Source organism: Pogona vitticeps, chromosome 1 (genome assembly GCF_051106095.1).
Source record: "Pogona vitticeps strain Pit_001003342236 chromosome 1, PviZW2.1, whole genome shotgun sequence".
Classification (NCBI taxonomy): domain Eukaryota; kingdom Metazoa; phylum Chordata; class Lepidosauria; order Squamata; family Agamidae; genus Pogona; species Pogona vitticeps.
In genome coordinates this window covers 27480205-27497061 of record NC_135783.1, presented here as the reverse complement: position 1 = coordinate 27497061, position 16857 = coordinate 27480205, and the positions used below count along the sequence as shown (strand labels likewise).

Sequence of the window (16857 nt, the reverse complement as noted above, 5' to 3'; positions counted from 1 at the left end):
TGCAGTAGTTGATATGGGAGATGACCAGGGCCTGCACCAAAGTCCTGAGGGAGCCCTTGTCTAGGTAGAGGCGAAGTTGGGCAATTAGCCTAAGCTGGTTAAAGGCAGATCTGGACACAGCTGCAATCTGGGACTCCCAAGAAAGAGCTGGATCCAGAAGAACACCCAAATTACGCACTTGGTCCCTAAACTGGAGGGAAGTACAATCAATCCAGCATAGGGACCATTCCCCCTAATTTGTCAGAGGTCTCCCCATGGGTGCAGAATCTCTGTTTTGCCTGGGCTCAGTTTGAGGCTGTTAGCTCTGCTCTTTTCCAGTACTGCAACCAGACAACGGTCAAGTGTCTGGGCAGCATCCACTGCAGAGGCAGTAAAGGAGAGAGAGAGTTGTGTGTTTTCAGACTACAATCTTAAATACACTTTCTTGAGAGTGTTTACAGTTTTGATACCCCCCCACACACACACCTCCCCAAAAGAAAAGAAGACAAGGAAGAAGAACTTGAGAAATAATGTGGTACAGTGATAAACAGAGGCTAGGGAAATCCAGGTTCTCTTTCTCACTTAGCCACAATATCTATTGTAACTTTGTGCCAGTCATTGTCTCTCAGCCTGACTCATCTCAGAGGAAGTCCTTGTATGTTGCCTTGAGCTCAAAGGAAATTTGGGATATAAATGCAAATAATAAATAATAAACCATCTTCAAAAATACTAGAAGCAACAAAGGGTTTAACAAAGGAGGAAAGGGATGAATGCCCAACACTGCTGGACATGTAGTGTGAAATTACATTCACGCAATTAGCCGCCCAGAGACCTTTGGGTAGAGTGGGCGGCATATAAATTAAATAAATAATAATAATAAATAATAATAATAATAATAATTCACAAAAACTTTAAGTCTTCTCGTGAGATTTGTTGTTGATTTGAACACATTAATATATAGAAACAAACTTTTCTTACCATAACATTGCCTTTAGCTTCAAAGAGAGAATGCAAACCATATTCTAGATTAGTTCCTCCACCAGTTAATACACTTGAACAACACATATTTAAGAGGTTGGTCACTGTAAAAAGAAAATCCAAAATAATATTGTGAGATGTTTCTTTGTCCAGAATTAAGAGCACAGAAATTTAAAAAACGATACCACAAAGCCAGCAAAAATTGTGTGTCTGTGTCTGTCTGTCTGTCTGTCTGTCTGTCTACCTATCTAAGTAAACATACTTAGCAAGAAGTATTTTAAACAGAAGAGATTGGGAGAGAACAGTATTGTAAGGCAGGAGTGCTGGAAAAAATTATCAAGATGAGGAACATTGAGGTGTTAATTCCCACATGTACTGAATTAGATTAGGATCCATTTACTGAAGTAATTAGTTTGATCTTACACATACAAGTCAAATGACACTGCATAAACTCTGTAAGAACAAATTGATGCAGAACAATGTATATAAACCTCCCAAACCAGTAGGATAGCATGTGGATTCCAGCATCTATTTGAAATAACCACAAACCATTATTTCAGCAAACCTGAACTACTTTATAATCTAATTAGTAATGGTCTTTTCCCCCTTCATGGATTGCTACCTTGTCGTGGAGAAGGGGCTTGAGTAATTCAGAGAAGCTATGGGCTATGCCATGCAGGGACACTCAAGATGGACAGGTCATAGTGGAGAGTTCTGACTAAACACAATCCACCTGGAGCAGAAATTAGCAATGCCACTCCAGTATCTTTGCCAAGAAAACCCCATGAACAGAAACAAAAGGCTAAAAGGTATCTTTTAGTATATGAGCCCCTCAGGTTGGAAGGCGTCCAACATACTACTGAGGAAGAGCAGAGGACAAGTACAAGTAGCTCCAGAGCTAATGAAGTAGTTGGGCCAAAGCCGAAAGGACCCTTAGCTGCAGATGCACCTGAAAGTGAAAAGAAAGTCCGACACTGCAAAGAAAAATACTGCATAGGAACCTGGAATGTAAGATCTATAAACCTTGGTAATCTGGATGTGGTCAAACAGGAGATGGCAAGAATAAACATTGTCATCCTGGGCGTCAGGATACTAAAATGGACTGGAATGGGCGAATTCAATTCAGACGATTATCATATCTACTACTGTGGACAAAAATCCATAGAAGAAATGGAGTAGACCTCATAGTCAAGCTGTACTGGGATATAATCTCAAAAATGATAGAATGATTTCCATACGAAATCTAGTACTGACACCAAAGAAAGATGTTCTTCTCATTCTAGGGGACTGGAATGCTGAAGTAGAGAATCAAAAGATAAAAGGAACAACAGGTAAGTTTGGCCTTGGAATTCAAAACAAAGCAGGGCAAAAGTTAATAGAGTTTTGTCAAGAGAACAAGCTGGTCATCACAAGCACTCTTTTCCAAAAACACAAGAGGCGACTCTACACATGGACATCACCAGATGGGCATTGCCGAAATCAGATCGATTATGTTCTCTGCAGCCAAAGATGGAGAAGCTCTAATACAGTCAGCAAAAACAAGACCTGGAGCTGATTGTGGCTCTGATCATCTGCTTCTTATAGCAAGATTCAAGCTTAAACTGAAGAGAGTAGGAAAAACCACTGAGCTAGTCAGGTATAATCTAAACCAAATCCCTTATGAATATACAGTGGAAGTGAATAACAGATTTTAAGGAACTAGATTGGGTGGACAAAGTGCCTGAAGCACTATGGATGGAGGCTCATAACATTGTACAGGAGGCAGCAACAAAAACCATCCCAAAGAAAAGGAAATGCAAGAAAGCAAAGTGGCTGTCCGACGAGGCCTTAGAAATAGCAGAGAAGAGAAGGGAAACAAAATGCAAGGGAGATAGGGAAAGTTACAGAAAATTGAAAGCAGAGTTCCAAATAGCAAAGAGAGAAAAGACGGCCTTCTTAAATGAACAGTGCAAAGAAATAGATGAAAATAATAGAAAGGGAAAAACCTGAGATCTGTTCAAGAACATTGGAGATATTAAAGGAACATTTCATGCAAAGATGGACATAATAAAGGACAAAAATGGGAGGGATCTAACATAAGCACAAGATGTCAAGAAGAGGTGGCAAGAATACACAGAGGAATTATACCAGAAAGATCTGGATGTCCTGGACAACACAGATAATGTGGTTGCTGACCTTGAGCCAGACATCCTGAACTCAAGCGGGCCTTAGAAAGCATGGCTAACAACAAGGCCAGTGGAGGTGATGGCACTCCAGTTGACCTATTTAAAATCTTAAAAGATGATGCTGGTACGGTGCTACACTGAATATGCCAGCAAGTTTGGAAAATTCAGCAGTGGCAGAGGATTGGAAAAGATCAGTCTTCATCCCAATCCCAAAGAAGGGCAGTGCCAAAGAATGCTTCAACTACTGTACAATTGCACTCATTTCACACACTAGCAAGGTTATGCTCAAAATCCTACAAGGTAGGCTTCAGCAGTATGTGGACTGAGAACTCCCAGAAATACAAGCTGGATTTTGAAGGGGCAGAGGAACTAGAGACCAAATTGCTAACATGTGCTGGATTATGGAGAAAGTCGGAGAGTTCCAGAAAAACATCTACTTCTGCTTCATTGACTATGCAAAAGCCTCTGATTGTGTGGACCACAGCAAACTATGGAAAGTTCTTAAAGAAATGGGAGTGCTTGACCATCTTATATATCTCCTGAGAAATCTATATGTGGGATAGGAAGCAACAGTTAGAACTGGATATGGAACAATCGATTGGTTCAAAATTGGGAAAGGAGTACGACAAGGTTGTATATTGTCCCTCTGCTTATTTAACTTATATACAGAATACATCATGCGAAAAGGCAGGACTGGAAGAATCCCAAACCGGAATTAAGATTGCCGGGAGAAATATCAACAACCTCCGATATGCAGATGATACCACTCTGATGGCAGAAAGTGAGGAGGAATTAAAGAACCTCTTAATGAGGGTGAAAAAAGGAGAGCGCCAAAAATGGTCTGAAGCTCAACATTAAAAAAACTAAGATCATGGCCACTGGTCCCATCACCTCCTGGCAAATAGAAGGGGAAAATATTGAGGCAGTGACAGATGTTACTTTGTTGGGCTCCATGATCACTGCAGATGGTGACAGCAGCCACGAAATTAAAAGACGCCTGCTTCTTGGGAGGAAAGCGATGACAAACCTAGACAGCATCTTAAAATGCAGAGACATCACCTTGCCGACAAAGTTCTGCAACATCAAAGCTATAGTTTTTCCAGTAGCGATATATGGAAGTGAGAGCTGGACAGTGAAGAAGGCTGAAGGCTGAAGAACTGATGCTTTTGAATTGTGGTGCTGAAGGAGACTCTTGAGAGTCCCCTGGACTGCAAGGAGAACAAACCTATCCATTTTGAAGGAAATCAAACCTGAGTGCTCACTGGAAGGACAGATCCTGAAGCTGAGGCTCCAATACTTTGGCCATCTCATGAGAAGAGAATGCTCCCTGTTGGGAAAGTGTGAGGGCAGGAGGAGAAGGGGACGACAGAGGACGAGATGGTTGGACATTGTCATCAAAGCTACCAACATGAATTTGATCAAACTCCAGGAGGCAGTGGAAGACAGGAGGGCCTGGCGTGCTCTGGTCCATGGGGTCACGAAGAGTTGGACATGACTTAATGACTAAACAACAACAAATGGTCTTTTTGTGTGTTTTTGCAATTATTTTTCCCCACTACTACATTCTTGTGTTCAAAAAGAAAACCTACTCAACTCCAAGATCTGTTCCAAACTGTTACCATTCTGACATAGCAGGCATTCCGAAAGCACTCTTATATCTCACTGTGGACAATATACCTTGCCATCGTATACTGTCTCATTTGTATTCCATGTGTGATCAGATGGCAGGCTGATAATGTACAAAGTAACAGTGGTATGTGTGAATGAAAGACAGGAACCTCAGTGTACCTCTTTCTTGAAAAGCGTCATCTTCCCGTTCCGGCAACGGTTTCCAAACTAACGTTGCCCTGTGCTCCTCTTTCCTTACTGATGTTCTCTTTTTCAGTTCAGGGATGTCAGCCTGGAATCCTGATCCAATATTGATACGCCTGAAATCAGTTTTTTAAAAAAAGTAAGTTATTTAATGTAAGTTATTTAAAGATGCAGACCCAATGTGCCATCTGCAATCTGAGTGGGCAACTGAAGTCTTAAGAAGAAAACAGGCTAAAAGAAATAACTGCTTATACCATATAGGAAGCATCAAGGTAGAGAGGGGAAGGCAAAAATACTGGAAACTTTTAACAGAAGGCATAAAATGATAGGAGAGAGAGAAACCTCCCCATATTCTAGTACTGTTTTGGGGCCGTTGTCATTGTATTTTTGGTATTTACTTGCTTACTTTTCTTGGTTTTGAGAAAGAGGCTGTGGTATGTATGTATGCTTTATTTTGCTATTTTTTCTTGTGTGTGTAAGGGGATGCTTTCTCTGATTGTTTTTTAAAACTTGTTATTTGGTTAATTTTCTGTGTATTTATTCTGTTAAAAGCATATATATTCAAGGAGCAATAATCAGGTGAACTAGACTGCCCAGCAAACAAAACCTGTACACAAGGTAACAAGTCTTACGGTTCTATGTCAATAGTCTGCTCTCCTGGCCCCGGAGTCACAGGAATGTTGCCACCATCCACACTGTCTGAAAGACAAACATGACTATGATGTTCTAGAGAAAAGGAGACAATTCTTCCACTCAAATACGTGTTTGTTCACTTACTTGTACAATCTGTGTTTCTACTGCTCCAGGAAAACTTTTAAGAAAATAAATCCAAATTGGGATAAATAGGGGGTAAGCCACTCCTGTGGCACTACTAAGGTATACACTTTGTACACAGTCAGTCTTAAGTTAAACTTTTAGAATTTCCAGTTGATAAGATCAAAGAGATGTCCTAGACAGGCACCCTCCCAATGTGCTTTACCATCCCCACTCATACCACCAGTGGTCAAGGTGATAGGAACTACAGCCAACAAATGTTTCATGGTGCAGTGCTCAAACTGCTGTACTGCAGCCAAAACTGTGCTCCTGACCCAGAATTCAATCCCAGGTAGCCAGCTCAAGGTTCACTCAGCCTCCCATCCTTCTGAGGTCACTAAAATGAAGTACCCCGCTTGTGGAGTGGGGGCAATGTGTAGCCTGCATAATTCACTTTTAAACTGCCCAGAGAGCACTGTAACTGCTATAGGGTGGTATATAAGCTGCACAATTTGCTTGTTGCTTTTTATGCATTCAATGCTTTAGGAAATATTTGCTGAAATCCAGTAGTACAGTAATTCACAACTAGAGTAGGCCCACTGAATCAGTGGGGATTTATTGAGTCAACTCCTCTGTAAGGCCCAATGACTGAATGGACCTACTCTAGATGCAACTTACTATGGGATTTCAGCCAGTGAATAGCATGATCTTGGCTCCTGAGATTATTTTGTAAGAACATCTCAATTTAAACTCTTAAAGAGCTTATTCAAGGCCATGGCAAGCAAATTTTCCACATCTGCAGTGATGAAATAAGGGGTGGGAGAGAGTTGTTGAGATAATGCATAACAATGCTGAAAATTGTTCTGGCTTGATCAACTCCTAGCTTCCACTTATTTCACTACAAACAGATGGGAGTTTTGCAAACAGAATAATGCAAATTTGTCTGCTTGAGTGGAATCTGTTATGAATGCATTATCTCTTTCTCTGCCTATCCACTGTTTCCTGGTTCAATAGATAACATTTATATGTGTGGGGCTGTGAAAGAAAGGAGGGAGTTGAATTCTTTAGAATTATTTATTCTTCACATTTGTGGAATATAAAAAGGTTCTGAGTTTGGACTCAGAAAAAAGTGGAGGAGGAAGGGGAAAATAGATAAGAAGAAGCAAGCACGCTTGTTCAAGAACAATCAACAATGTGAGGACACAGAATATTGTTCTGCATACACTCTTCATCCAAACAGACTTTATTACAAGCTTTTATTAAGGTTGTCCTAATTGCATACCTCCCCCATCGGCCATCCCCCTACAAACTTATGCCGTCCTATGTACAAATTCTGGACCACCAACTCTCTGGTTTTGCACTGTCACCCATAAGTATGAAGAGACACATAACATGCCAATTCATGCCCTCAAACCCAGCACTGTCGCATTCCCCATCAAATATGTGCTCTATTTCTGTGCTGTTTTGTGGCACAAACATTAACTCACTGGTCCCCTCACAGTCCACATGGGTGACAGTGACAAAGCACAGCAGCCTGTGTTGAACATACTATCAGAAATGTCACATCATGTATCTTTGTTGACTGATGAAACTATATCAGGCTTCAGGTGTCTGCGTGTTGGAGGGGTATTTTAAAATATTTGAAGTCTTCCTTCTGTGTTTTTTCTAAGTCCCCTGTGTTCAAGACCAGTGTGTTAAGGCTAGATTTCTTTGCCTCATATGTTGTATTTGTATATGAACATTAAGTGTCAAGAGCCATTTAAACATTCCATCCATGTACCCCCAGCCAGAAGTGGTGTAGTCAAGGAACAGGCACATCCAGGTTATCACAATTCAAGAAATTTAACTACTGTTTGGATAAGCACAAACAGAAAAACATTGAAGGTCAAAAAAGGTTCAGCACATTTTTAGAAGATGTGCTCTCTCAAGTGGCGACAGATGTCTTTTTGCCCTAGTGTATTGAATTTCCTCACCTATATATCTTGCATTTAGCTTTGTTTTGTGGCTGGTCATTGAAAAGAAAATGTGGGTTACATTTGGAAGTCAAGATGTTAAGGCACACTTCCCTGAGGAAATCCCTTTGTAGGAGGGAAAATGGGTTAATCTGAGGCCATAACATCTAGTTGGACCCTGAGAAGCAGATAACAGACCACCATGTTTCTCAAGCTAGGTGAACACTATAACTCTACATAAGTGAGGAAAATTGTCAGTCTGGATGTATTTGTATTATATAATATACTTACTAGATCGACAGAGGAGTACCCGAGGAGTGGGCGTCAAAGGAGTGAGAGGCAGCTGGGGGTGTGATGTACCATGAGAAGATGTGATAACACTGCTGAAGAGGCCAGATCCTTGACGTACTGGGCTTAGCATAGGAGGGGGTGTGTAGGGAGGAGGATTGTGAATTCTGTCAAGCAGATGGTCGGCTAAGATGCGAGGAGAACGAAGCTGACTTTGGTACAGCGTAGCACCTGAGTGAGACACACTGAGGGTGAAGGATGGAGGTGGTATGAAGAGTGGTTCAGGTCTGTGACGGGATTTTTTCTTGTCTTGTAAAGGTCTGATGCCTTCTTCGGAGTTGGTGATGCTCGGATGGCGTTTTTTGTTTGGTTCCTGCACAGAAGTTTACTCAAATCAGATATTTTAGCCACAATGAAGCTAGTTTAATGACATCCCTATATCCCCAACTAATGACTCTGAGATCCTGCATTTTGCTGCAGTTTTGGCCAACAGGGCAGTACCATTGTGTATACTTAGAGCTGGCAGCTAAGAAAGTTTGCTAAAAACCTGAATTCCTTCCATGGGTGGTCAAATTGCAACCTTTCTAATGGTTGAGAAAATTGTCCATTAAAATATAGTCAGCACTGACAAAGCTAAGCCAGGGAACTTACAGAGGACCACCTGCTGCATATACCTATATTTTTTATTAAATCAACAGCACATCCAAAAAAACAGACAACTAAATTAAACCTGTTGCCATTTAATCCCTTGACATAGCTTTGTAGCTCACTTTACCAAAGATACTTACCAGACCATGTCTTTTTTAAAATCACTTATCCATGACATGCTTTATTTGCATGCAAGGCATCATCAGTTGCAATTATGTTTTTTATAAATCAAAACATTTCCAATTTCTCTCCCAAAGGTCTTGAAGCTCCCATGGAAACTCTTCATTTTTAGGAACCCATTATGGAAGTCTTTAATTATGAAAAATTTCCAGCATCGGTGAGCTCATCCTGGTGGCAGAGATTTTAAGTGATTAAAGGCTTCCCCTCTCCCATCCCACAACTTCTACAGGATCCTGACAATGAAAAGGATTACTCTGGAGCCTTAAGAGCTTTAGAAGAGATGTCAGAAATGCTTAATTTCCAAAAAATTGCCATAGCTAATGATGCCATCAACTACAGAAGTGGTGACTTATGTAACAGGATTTCAGCCACTGACTTCATTGGCACTACTGCATTCATCAATGATTGGAATGTCATTTTTAAAAATAATTTGGTACGTAACCTCTTGGAAAGACACCTCCCAAGTCACTTATTACCATTAATGCACACACAGCCTTTAAAACATATTTTCCATTGCATGACTTCTTACTTTTCAGTTCCTTGTTGGCCTTCCCTCTGCGTTTTGGAAACAATCCATGTTTAAAAGAAGGGAAATGGCCTAAATTGGGGTGAAGAGAATCCACTCAAAATGCCCCCCAAATTCTTCAATCTCCAAAAAGTAACAATAAAAGATATCATTACTCTCTCATGTAACATAGAACAGTATTTCCTATCATTGCATTGTTTGCCAAAGGAACATTTCTGTAATATCATTATTACAAAAAAATTAACATCACCAGATAACATTGTTACATGCAATTTGTTACTTCCCAGTACTGTAATTATTTCCCATTTATTTTTATAGGCTGTTATTGCTTTGCTTTTGTTACTGCTTAAATGTTATGTTCATTTTACTAATATCTTAAAAATAAATATTTTGTTGAAAATGCGTTATAGACAGAAAATAAAACAAAAACCAATTAATGATCCTCTGAGACAGAAGTATTCAAAATCCAGAAAACAAGGGTGAATAATAACTAAATGAAATATAACCTAGAAGATCTATGACCAGGATCTTCTGTCATTTTAAAAAGGGTTGGTAGCAGCCGTTATAATGGTGGACATTGTGTGTGCATGATTGGTATTGTAGTGCTAGGAAACTTCCCCCCAACTTCTTTTCCCAGAAAAACTTCCCTTACCATTTCTGCTACAGATCAAAGCAGACAGATACATATATCTTGTTTGTTTTTTCCTTACAAGCACACAGCGACTCAAATAGAAAGACACAAAACACCTTGGCTGATCAAACCAGTGGTTCATCTTGCCCTGCATTCTATTCCCACAGTACCATGTTTCCCCGAAAACAAGACAGGGCCTTATATTAATTTTTGCTCCAAAAAGCGCACTAGGGCTTATTTTCAGGGGATGTTTTATTTTTTTTACGTACAAGAATCTACATTTATTCAAATACAGTCATGTCATCTTCTTCTGGTTCCTGCACAATGGTGGAGACTTGGGATTCACTTAACTGGGGCTTATTTTGGGGATAGGGCTTATATTACGAGCATCCTGAAAAATTATACTAGGGCTTATTTTCAGGTTAGGCCTTATTTTCAGGGAAACAGGGTAAATGATTAGCTAATTGTGGGATGCCCATATGCAGTGTGGGTGGATGGTTGTGTACACCTATGCACATGTACAATTTTAAGTGGGAAAATGATGGAGTGGAGGAACTTCATTAGTACTGTGTCAATCCAAATTGTGCCCCCTTACGCAGTGGCTGATATTCTTAAAAATACAGTAGACTTGTTAAAGATTCAGTATACTCCAGAAGTTGACAAAAAAGGGTAGATTCAAAATTAAATCTTTGTCTCCCCTGCCAAAACTCCACGCTTATCATTGCATACCTCTAATAAGGGAAGAAGAATCCAGCTTCACAAATAGCAAATGACGTCAACCATAAAAACAAACTTCTCACATTCACACTGCTTGTAGCTTAACATTACTAGCATATGCTCCAAATGTTCCACATTTTTGAAATGAGAAACACTATAAATCCACACATTAAGTTGGTTTTCCCACCTTCTGTGCAATGTGTGTATGTGTGAATATACATGAAGGACTCATTTGGAATGATTTTTCCACAGAGCTTGGAAGTAATGCATTAAAAGTCACAACATTACCTGGACCACATCACTTTGGAGGCAGGGGTAACATTATTATTTCTGAAATACAGTGTTAACAATGCTGCATTTTTCAGTGTAACAATTAACACTTATTCATGGCTGCTAAAACAATGAGACTCCTTGGCAAAGTGCCATTTTGGTGAGAGCGGGGGTGAGTTACCCTTATGGATTTCCTACAACACTCCAGAGCTGTAGGGCACGGTGGCTACTTTCAACTGCCTGCCACTTGTGTCATGGAGTCCAGTTTAAATGGGATCCCTTACCAAGGCCCTGGGACCTCAGGAACTGCTTGAGGACATGAGGCGTAGATGCTGGTCTTGTCTGTTATATTGCATAGATTATATCATTAAGACTTCCGTGAGCTACACTATATCCATAGACCACAAAAAAAATCACGTGGCTTGGTATTGGTTTATAAGGAAAAAGAGGAAGCTGATTTCAGTAACCAATCACAGCCCTTTGCAACTATTTATCTAGAGGAAACTATAGTAGACAAAAGACAGCGTCATCCCTTCCCAAGAAGAAAACAAAACTGTTTTTATGCAACAAAACTAACACAAACAAGCACAAAGAACATAAATAGGCAATAAATCCCCTTGTTGTAGAACACTGGAGAACCCACAAAAAAAGAAAGAAAAATAAGGATGCTAGATCTAAATGGACCCTGGGATTATTGGCAGAGCTCAGAAAAGTTACTTCTTGCTTCCTCAAAGGCAACTGTTCTGAGCTCATGATTGCACAGTACTCTGAACTGGGATGTATATTAAGATCTTGTGAAAAAAACAAACACAAAGGGATTTATTAGGCACCCATGGCACAGTTAGCAGCAAGAGAACACTCACAGAAGATGCGCAGGGGCTGACTGCCTTAGGGGAGGCTGGCGGAGAGTAAGTCATCCTCACAAGAACAGGCATCTCATCATCTGAGACAGGCTTATCTTTGGCTGTGGCACTGCCGTCAGGAGCCTGCTTGCTGGACTCAGGTGACGGAAGCTTTACAGGGACAGAAACAGGCATGATGATGGGCAGGAAGCTCTCCAAATCAGAAGACAGCTGCTCTGGCGGCGGCTGTGGCGGCTGTTGTTGTTGGTGCTGCTGCTGCTGCTGCGGTAGGTTCTCCCCTTCCTCCTGTACAGATAATCAAAGGCTTTCAGCCTCAAGCTGCAGATGGTTCTCAACTAGAATGTTGAAGGCCAGTGTTTGTTTAAATGGTTACTGTTTGGGGCCACCAAAATCCTCCAAATAGCCTGACCACCAGCCAGGATGTCTGGCAGATTCTGGGAGTTGTAGTCCAAAATGGTACATCTCCCTGTTGAGATTTTGATATGAAAATGCAGTAAATATTAATGTTATATAGTTAAATGTAAAATGGCTGATTTTACCTGAGTCACTGTGCTGATTGCATTCAGGTGTGGATATCAAGAATTAAGACTTAATGTTGTACAGCTGTGTACATGATGAAACTTTGTGTAACAGAAAGTGAAGTAATGTATTTTCTGATTGGTCACAGAACTCTATATAAGTCATGTGTAAAATGAATGTCTTTATCTGTTGTAAGTCAGATCACATTTTCTTATGCTGTGTGTTGCTTCATGTCATGTTATGCTGCCAGAGGAATGTCTATTCTCTATGTATATGTGTAAATAGACAAAGTTGTTGGTTTTACTCTCTCAGTGTCATAGTGTCATAAGTATCTCTGCTAACCAATATCTCCTTACTCTGCTGATGTTATGAGAATACACGTTATAATCAACATTCTCAACATGCTCTGCTAAAGGCAGCATAAACAACATGAAGTCTTGAGGCATTTGAAAGATTAATTGAGTTACTGTTTCATTAGTCCTTGTAGATCAAAGTCCACTTCTTCAAAGATACTTAGTGTCAAACTAGATGAGACACTTGGCTTGCATTTAGAAGTGGTGCTCCCCTAACAGCTAAAAGAGATCAGTTTGTCCTAATACAAGAGTTTCTCACATCTTTAACTTGCATTCTATGATGTTTTCTTTTGCAGCTGGCCACAAGGGCTTAATTTGAAGTTTGAAGAAAATCCATATCTGCTGGAAAAAATGTGTTGATACAATAGACAACACAATTCTCTTTATTCTTTCCTGCAACAGACCAATAACACCTGCTTGTCCAGTAAACATAATATGAATCAGCACTGCACTCATGGCTAGAGTTGCCGAAGACAAACAGAAAGTTGAACTAGGTTGAAAACCAAGAAAAAAACACGCAAGAGGCCATTGTGTTGAGAAAAGGTTTTGCTCTAATTTCAAATGAACAAATACTAAAGGTGTAGTTAATGTTGAGGAACCACTTTTGCCTGGAGGCTAGCCAAAACTTGTGCCTAAGCATAGATCCTATGTGTACAAGACATCACAATTAATGGATAACTGACACACTTGGAAAGGAAAGCTGGAGAAAGACATTATTTCTAGAACAATAGCAAGATTAGTTTCAGTACAGGTGCATTAAAGAAAAAAGGCAAAGCAAAGCAAGCAGCAAAGTTTAGCCCTCAACCCCCAAAAGACTAACAGTCAAGTAACAAGGAAAATGATAAAAATGATATTGTTACGTACCTGTCTGAAAACAGGAGGTGTCCGTAGCCCTCCATGGGACCTCATGTGACCATTGAGGGCTGGTAAACTCTTAAATTCCTTCAAGCATACAGAGCATGTTAGCTTGCTCTTTGATTCAGGTCTCTCAGTATAAGTTTCTTTATCAGGACCACTGCTGTTGTCAGGGAGAGGGACAAAAGATATTTTCTTAAGAATGTTCCCAAGTATATTATAGTTGCTGTTGCTTTGCATATAATTCTCTCATAAAACACCAGACTCAGAACTGGAGTGCATGGAGGTAATGTATGCAAATTCAGTCAAAAGCTATGTTAATTCAATCATTTTCTCACCACTCAGATCAGTGGGGCAGGTTTTAAAGTACATGAATTTAAAATTAGGATTTAAATGTGTTGCTAAATTTCTGTCAAAGTCTAAATAGAGTATATGATGTTCAAATGCTCAAATATAGAAGACTCTGTTATATGGGTAGTATGTATATGGATGGAACTGTGAAGAGGGTACAGTTTTGAGTCTTGATTATACCTTTGTTCAGGAGAAACTGATTGCAACCTGTCATCAGGCAGCTGGATCTGTTAGAAACAGAAGAGATATTCAAATATGTCAGTAGTATCTTGGATAAATTTCTCTGTACAGCATATGCACGCGCACGCACACACACAAAATACATACAGTACATGATTCCTTCTCTCTATGGCATTCACACCATCACCCTCTTTAATTTATTTTATTTTCAGGTTTCCCTGAAAAGCAGTGTTTTGAGCTGTCTTCTAAACATTAGCAAGGAGGGGACTGGATACTGCTCCATCAGGAGCTGGTTCCACAGAGTCGGTGCCATGATAAAGGCAGTCTGACGTCTCATAGAAGACTTCTGAGCCTCCTTCGGAATGGTTACCCAGAAGAGCATTGCCTGGGAGGATCTGGTGGGTTCGGCAGATGACATTAGGGAGAGACGTTCTGACAAGCAGTGTGGTTCCATACCACTGAGGGCTTCATACATGGGCATCAAACCTTTGAACCTGATTCAGGACTCAATGGGTAACCAGTGTGTCAAGAAGTAGCAGAATCGCATTTTCTAGCTATGCTTCTCCACACTGAAACACATGCTGACTAAGCCCTCCTCTAAACTGGGCTACTGAATATTGGGTTCCAATACAAAGGCTCTGCACCTGTATTCAGATGTACATGCATAGAATTCCTCAGGATTCCACATTGTATAAAACAAATCTCATGTGTATTCTACTCATATCTGGCAGAGGTCATAGTTGGTATATGTAATTCCATGGCACTGTCTCCCTGCTTCCTCCTTAAGGCAGGAGGTTGTGTTTTTCTGAATTATCCTCTTCTCAAGCATCACAACAAGAAACAGAACCTAGACATGCAGATAAAGACTGCATCTTCACAGGAATATGAGTGTGTGGGGCTAGGGTGGGAAGAGATGCCATTTCCAAACTCTTCTAGCATTTTCCAACCAAAATGATATTAGACATGACTGGGTGCAACTCAGATTACACTCTGTCAAGTCAGGGCATCTCATAGCATCTCTACAATGTACAGTGGACCCTAGACTTACGGAATTAATCCGTATTGGAATGGTGGCTGCAAGTCCAAAAGTCTGTAGGTCGAGGCTCCATTGACCTACAATGCATTGAAAACCGATTAATCCGTAACCAGCCGTTTTGTTCCATTTTTTCCAGTCTGTAGGTCTATTCTCCAGCTGCAAGTTGAACCTAAATATTACGGCCAGAGAAGTCTGTAACTCGAAAAGTCTATAAGTGGAGCTGTCTGTAAGTCGAGGGTCCACTGTATATGACTTTCCTCAAATCAACTAACCTGCTGCTGTTACGTGCTATACCAGCGCTCACCATGGAGGCCCAGGTGGCGTCAATGGTCCGCTCCGCCTATTTCCATCTGTGGCGGATTGCCCAGCTGCGTCCCTATCTTGATGTTGGGGCGCTCACCACTCTGGTCCACAAACTCGTAATCTCGAGATTAGACCACTGCAATGCACTCTACATGGGGCTACCTTTGGGGTTGTTGCGGAAACTTCAAATGGTGCAAAATGCGGTGGCCAGACTTCTCATTGGGATGAGAAAATACCAGCACATCTCTCCCATCCAGGCCGCCTTGCATTGGCTTCCCATTCGTTTCCACATCCACTTCAAAGTGTTAATGATGACATATAAAGCCCTAAACGGTTTAGGACCTCGATACATGGCGGAGCACCTTTTCCCACCTAGATCTACCCGAGTCACTTGTTTCAGCCAGGAAAGACGGCTGAGGGGCCTAACGCCGAGAGAGGCCCGGAAAGAAAAAACAAGAAACCGGGCCTTCCTGGCAGTGGTCCCTCAACTATGGAACACCTAGCCGCCAGAAATTACCCTGGCACCCTCACTGGGTGTTTTTAAGAGTCATTTAAAGACCTGACTCTTCAGGCAGGCCTTCCCTCCAGTCAACACCTGATTTTCTTTTTTCTTTAGCTTTTTTTTCCCATCTTGATCTTCTAATTTGCTGATATAATTATGTCACTGATTTACATATACTTTGATGATTTTTTAATTGTATTTTATAATGTTTTATTCTTCTTTGTAAGCCGCCCCGAGTAGACTTTGTCTAGAAGGGCAGGGTATAAATCGAATAATAAATAAATAAATAAAATATAATGTTGGAAAAGTAATTCATTGTGTTATTTGTTCCACTGACTGTTACTTTTTTGTTAGCTCCTATTTTTGTTAACATGCACCAAGGGAGAGAACTAGAATTGATAAAAGAATGGCATCAAATTGAAAAGGTCATGCCAAAATACCTATGAAACGCCCTTCAAAAATAACATTTGAAGAAACTTACCTAACATAACTAAGTATATCACTAAAGGAACTTCAATCTTACAAGTTATGTTATTTTTGAAATGCAACTTCATTACACTTTAATATATAATGTGCACCGAGATTTCAGAAAGCAGACAGTGGATCAAGACCCACTGTTAACAGGGGCTGTTGTAATTTCCTTGATTACATGTTACATTTCACATATTATCTCATATGAGTTCAAGAGAGGGAATTTCGCACTACCCGAAAACATCTGCAGATATGTTTCAAGCTGGAGCAAAGCTACATAGTGATATAATTTGTGCACATAGTGTGGGCCGCTACAACACAGTGGCTGAAATTATGTTGCTCCATGTAGTAACTCACAAGTTGAGTAGTCCTATGGAATCAATTGAACTTATGGTGATGACTCGTCAAATCCCCATTGATTCAACAGGCCACAACTACTCTAGCTTTGAATTACTATGCTAAGTAATAGGATTTCAGCCAAAGTGTCCACCTAGGTACATTAAAATAATAAATGTAGGGTTCAGA

The 16857-nt window shown here is 40.4% G+C and overlaps 1 protein-coding gene across 7 annotated transcripts in view; it reads right to left on the bottom strand.

The window, feature by feature from the left end:
- The window catches only part of TRERF1 (transcriptional regulating factor 1), a 106578-nt gene that overhangs the window by 14684 nt on the left and 75037 nt on the right, over positions 1-16857 (bottom strand). For 4 of the 7 annotated variants that reach the window (XM_020794621.3, XM_020794618.3, XM_020794619.3 and 1 more), the window contains exons 3-9: positions 14021-14067; positions 13499-13652; positions 11763-12047; positions 7931-8300; positions 5567-5633; positions 4911-5050; positions 958-1061 (exon numbers count right to left, since the gene is read on the bottom strand). In XM_020794621.3, the coding sequence (XP_020650280.3) occupies positions 958-1061; positions 4911-5050; positions 5567-5633; positions 7931-8300; positions 11763-12047; positions 13499-13652; positions 14021-14067 (1167 nt within the window). The remainder of the gene's footprint in view (positions 1-957; positions 1062-4910; positions 5051-5566; positions 5634-7930; positions 8301-11762; positions 12048-13498; positions 13653-14020; positions 14068-16857) is intronic. The other 3 variants (XM_072989769.2, XM_072989771.2, XM_072989774.2) reach the window with 3 other exon arrangements.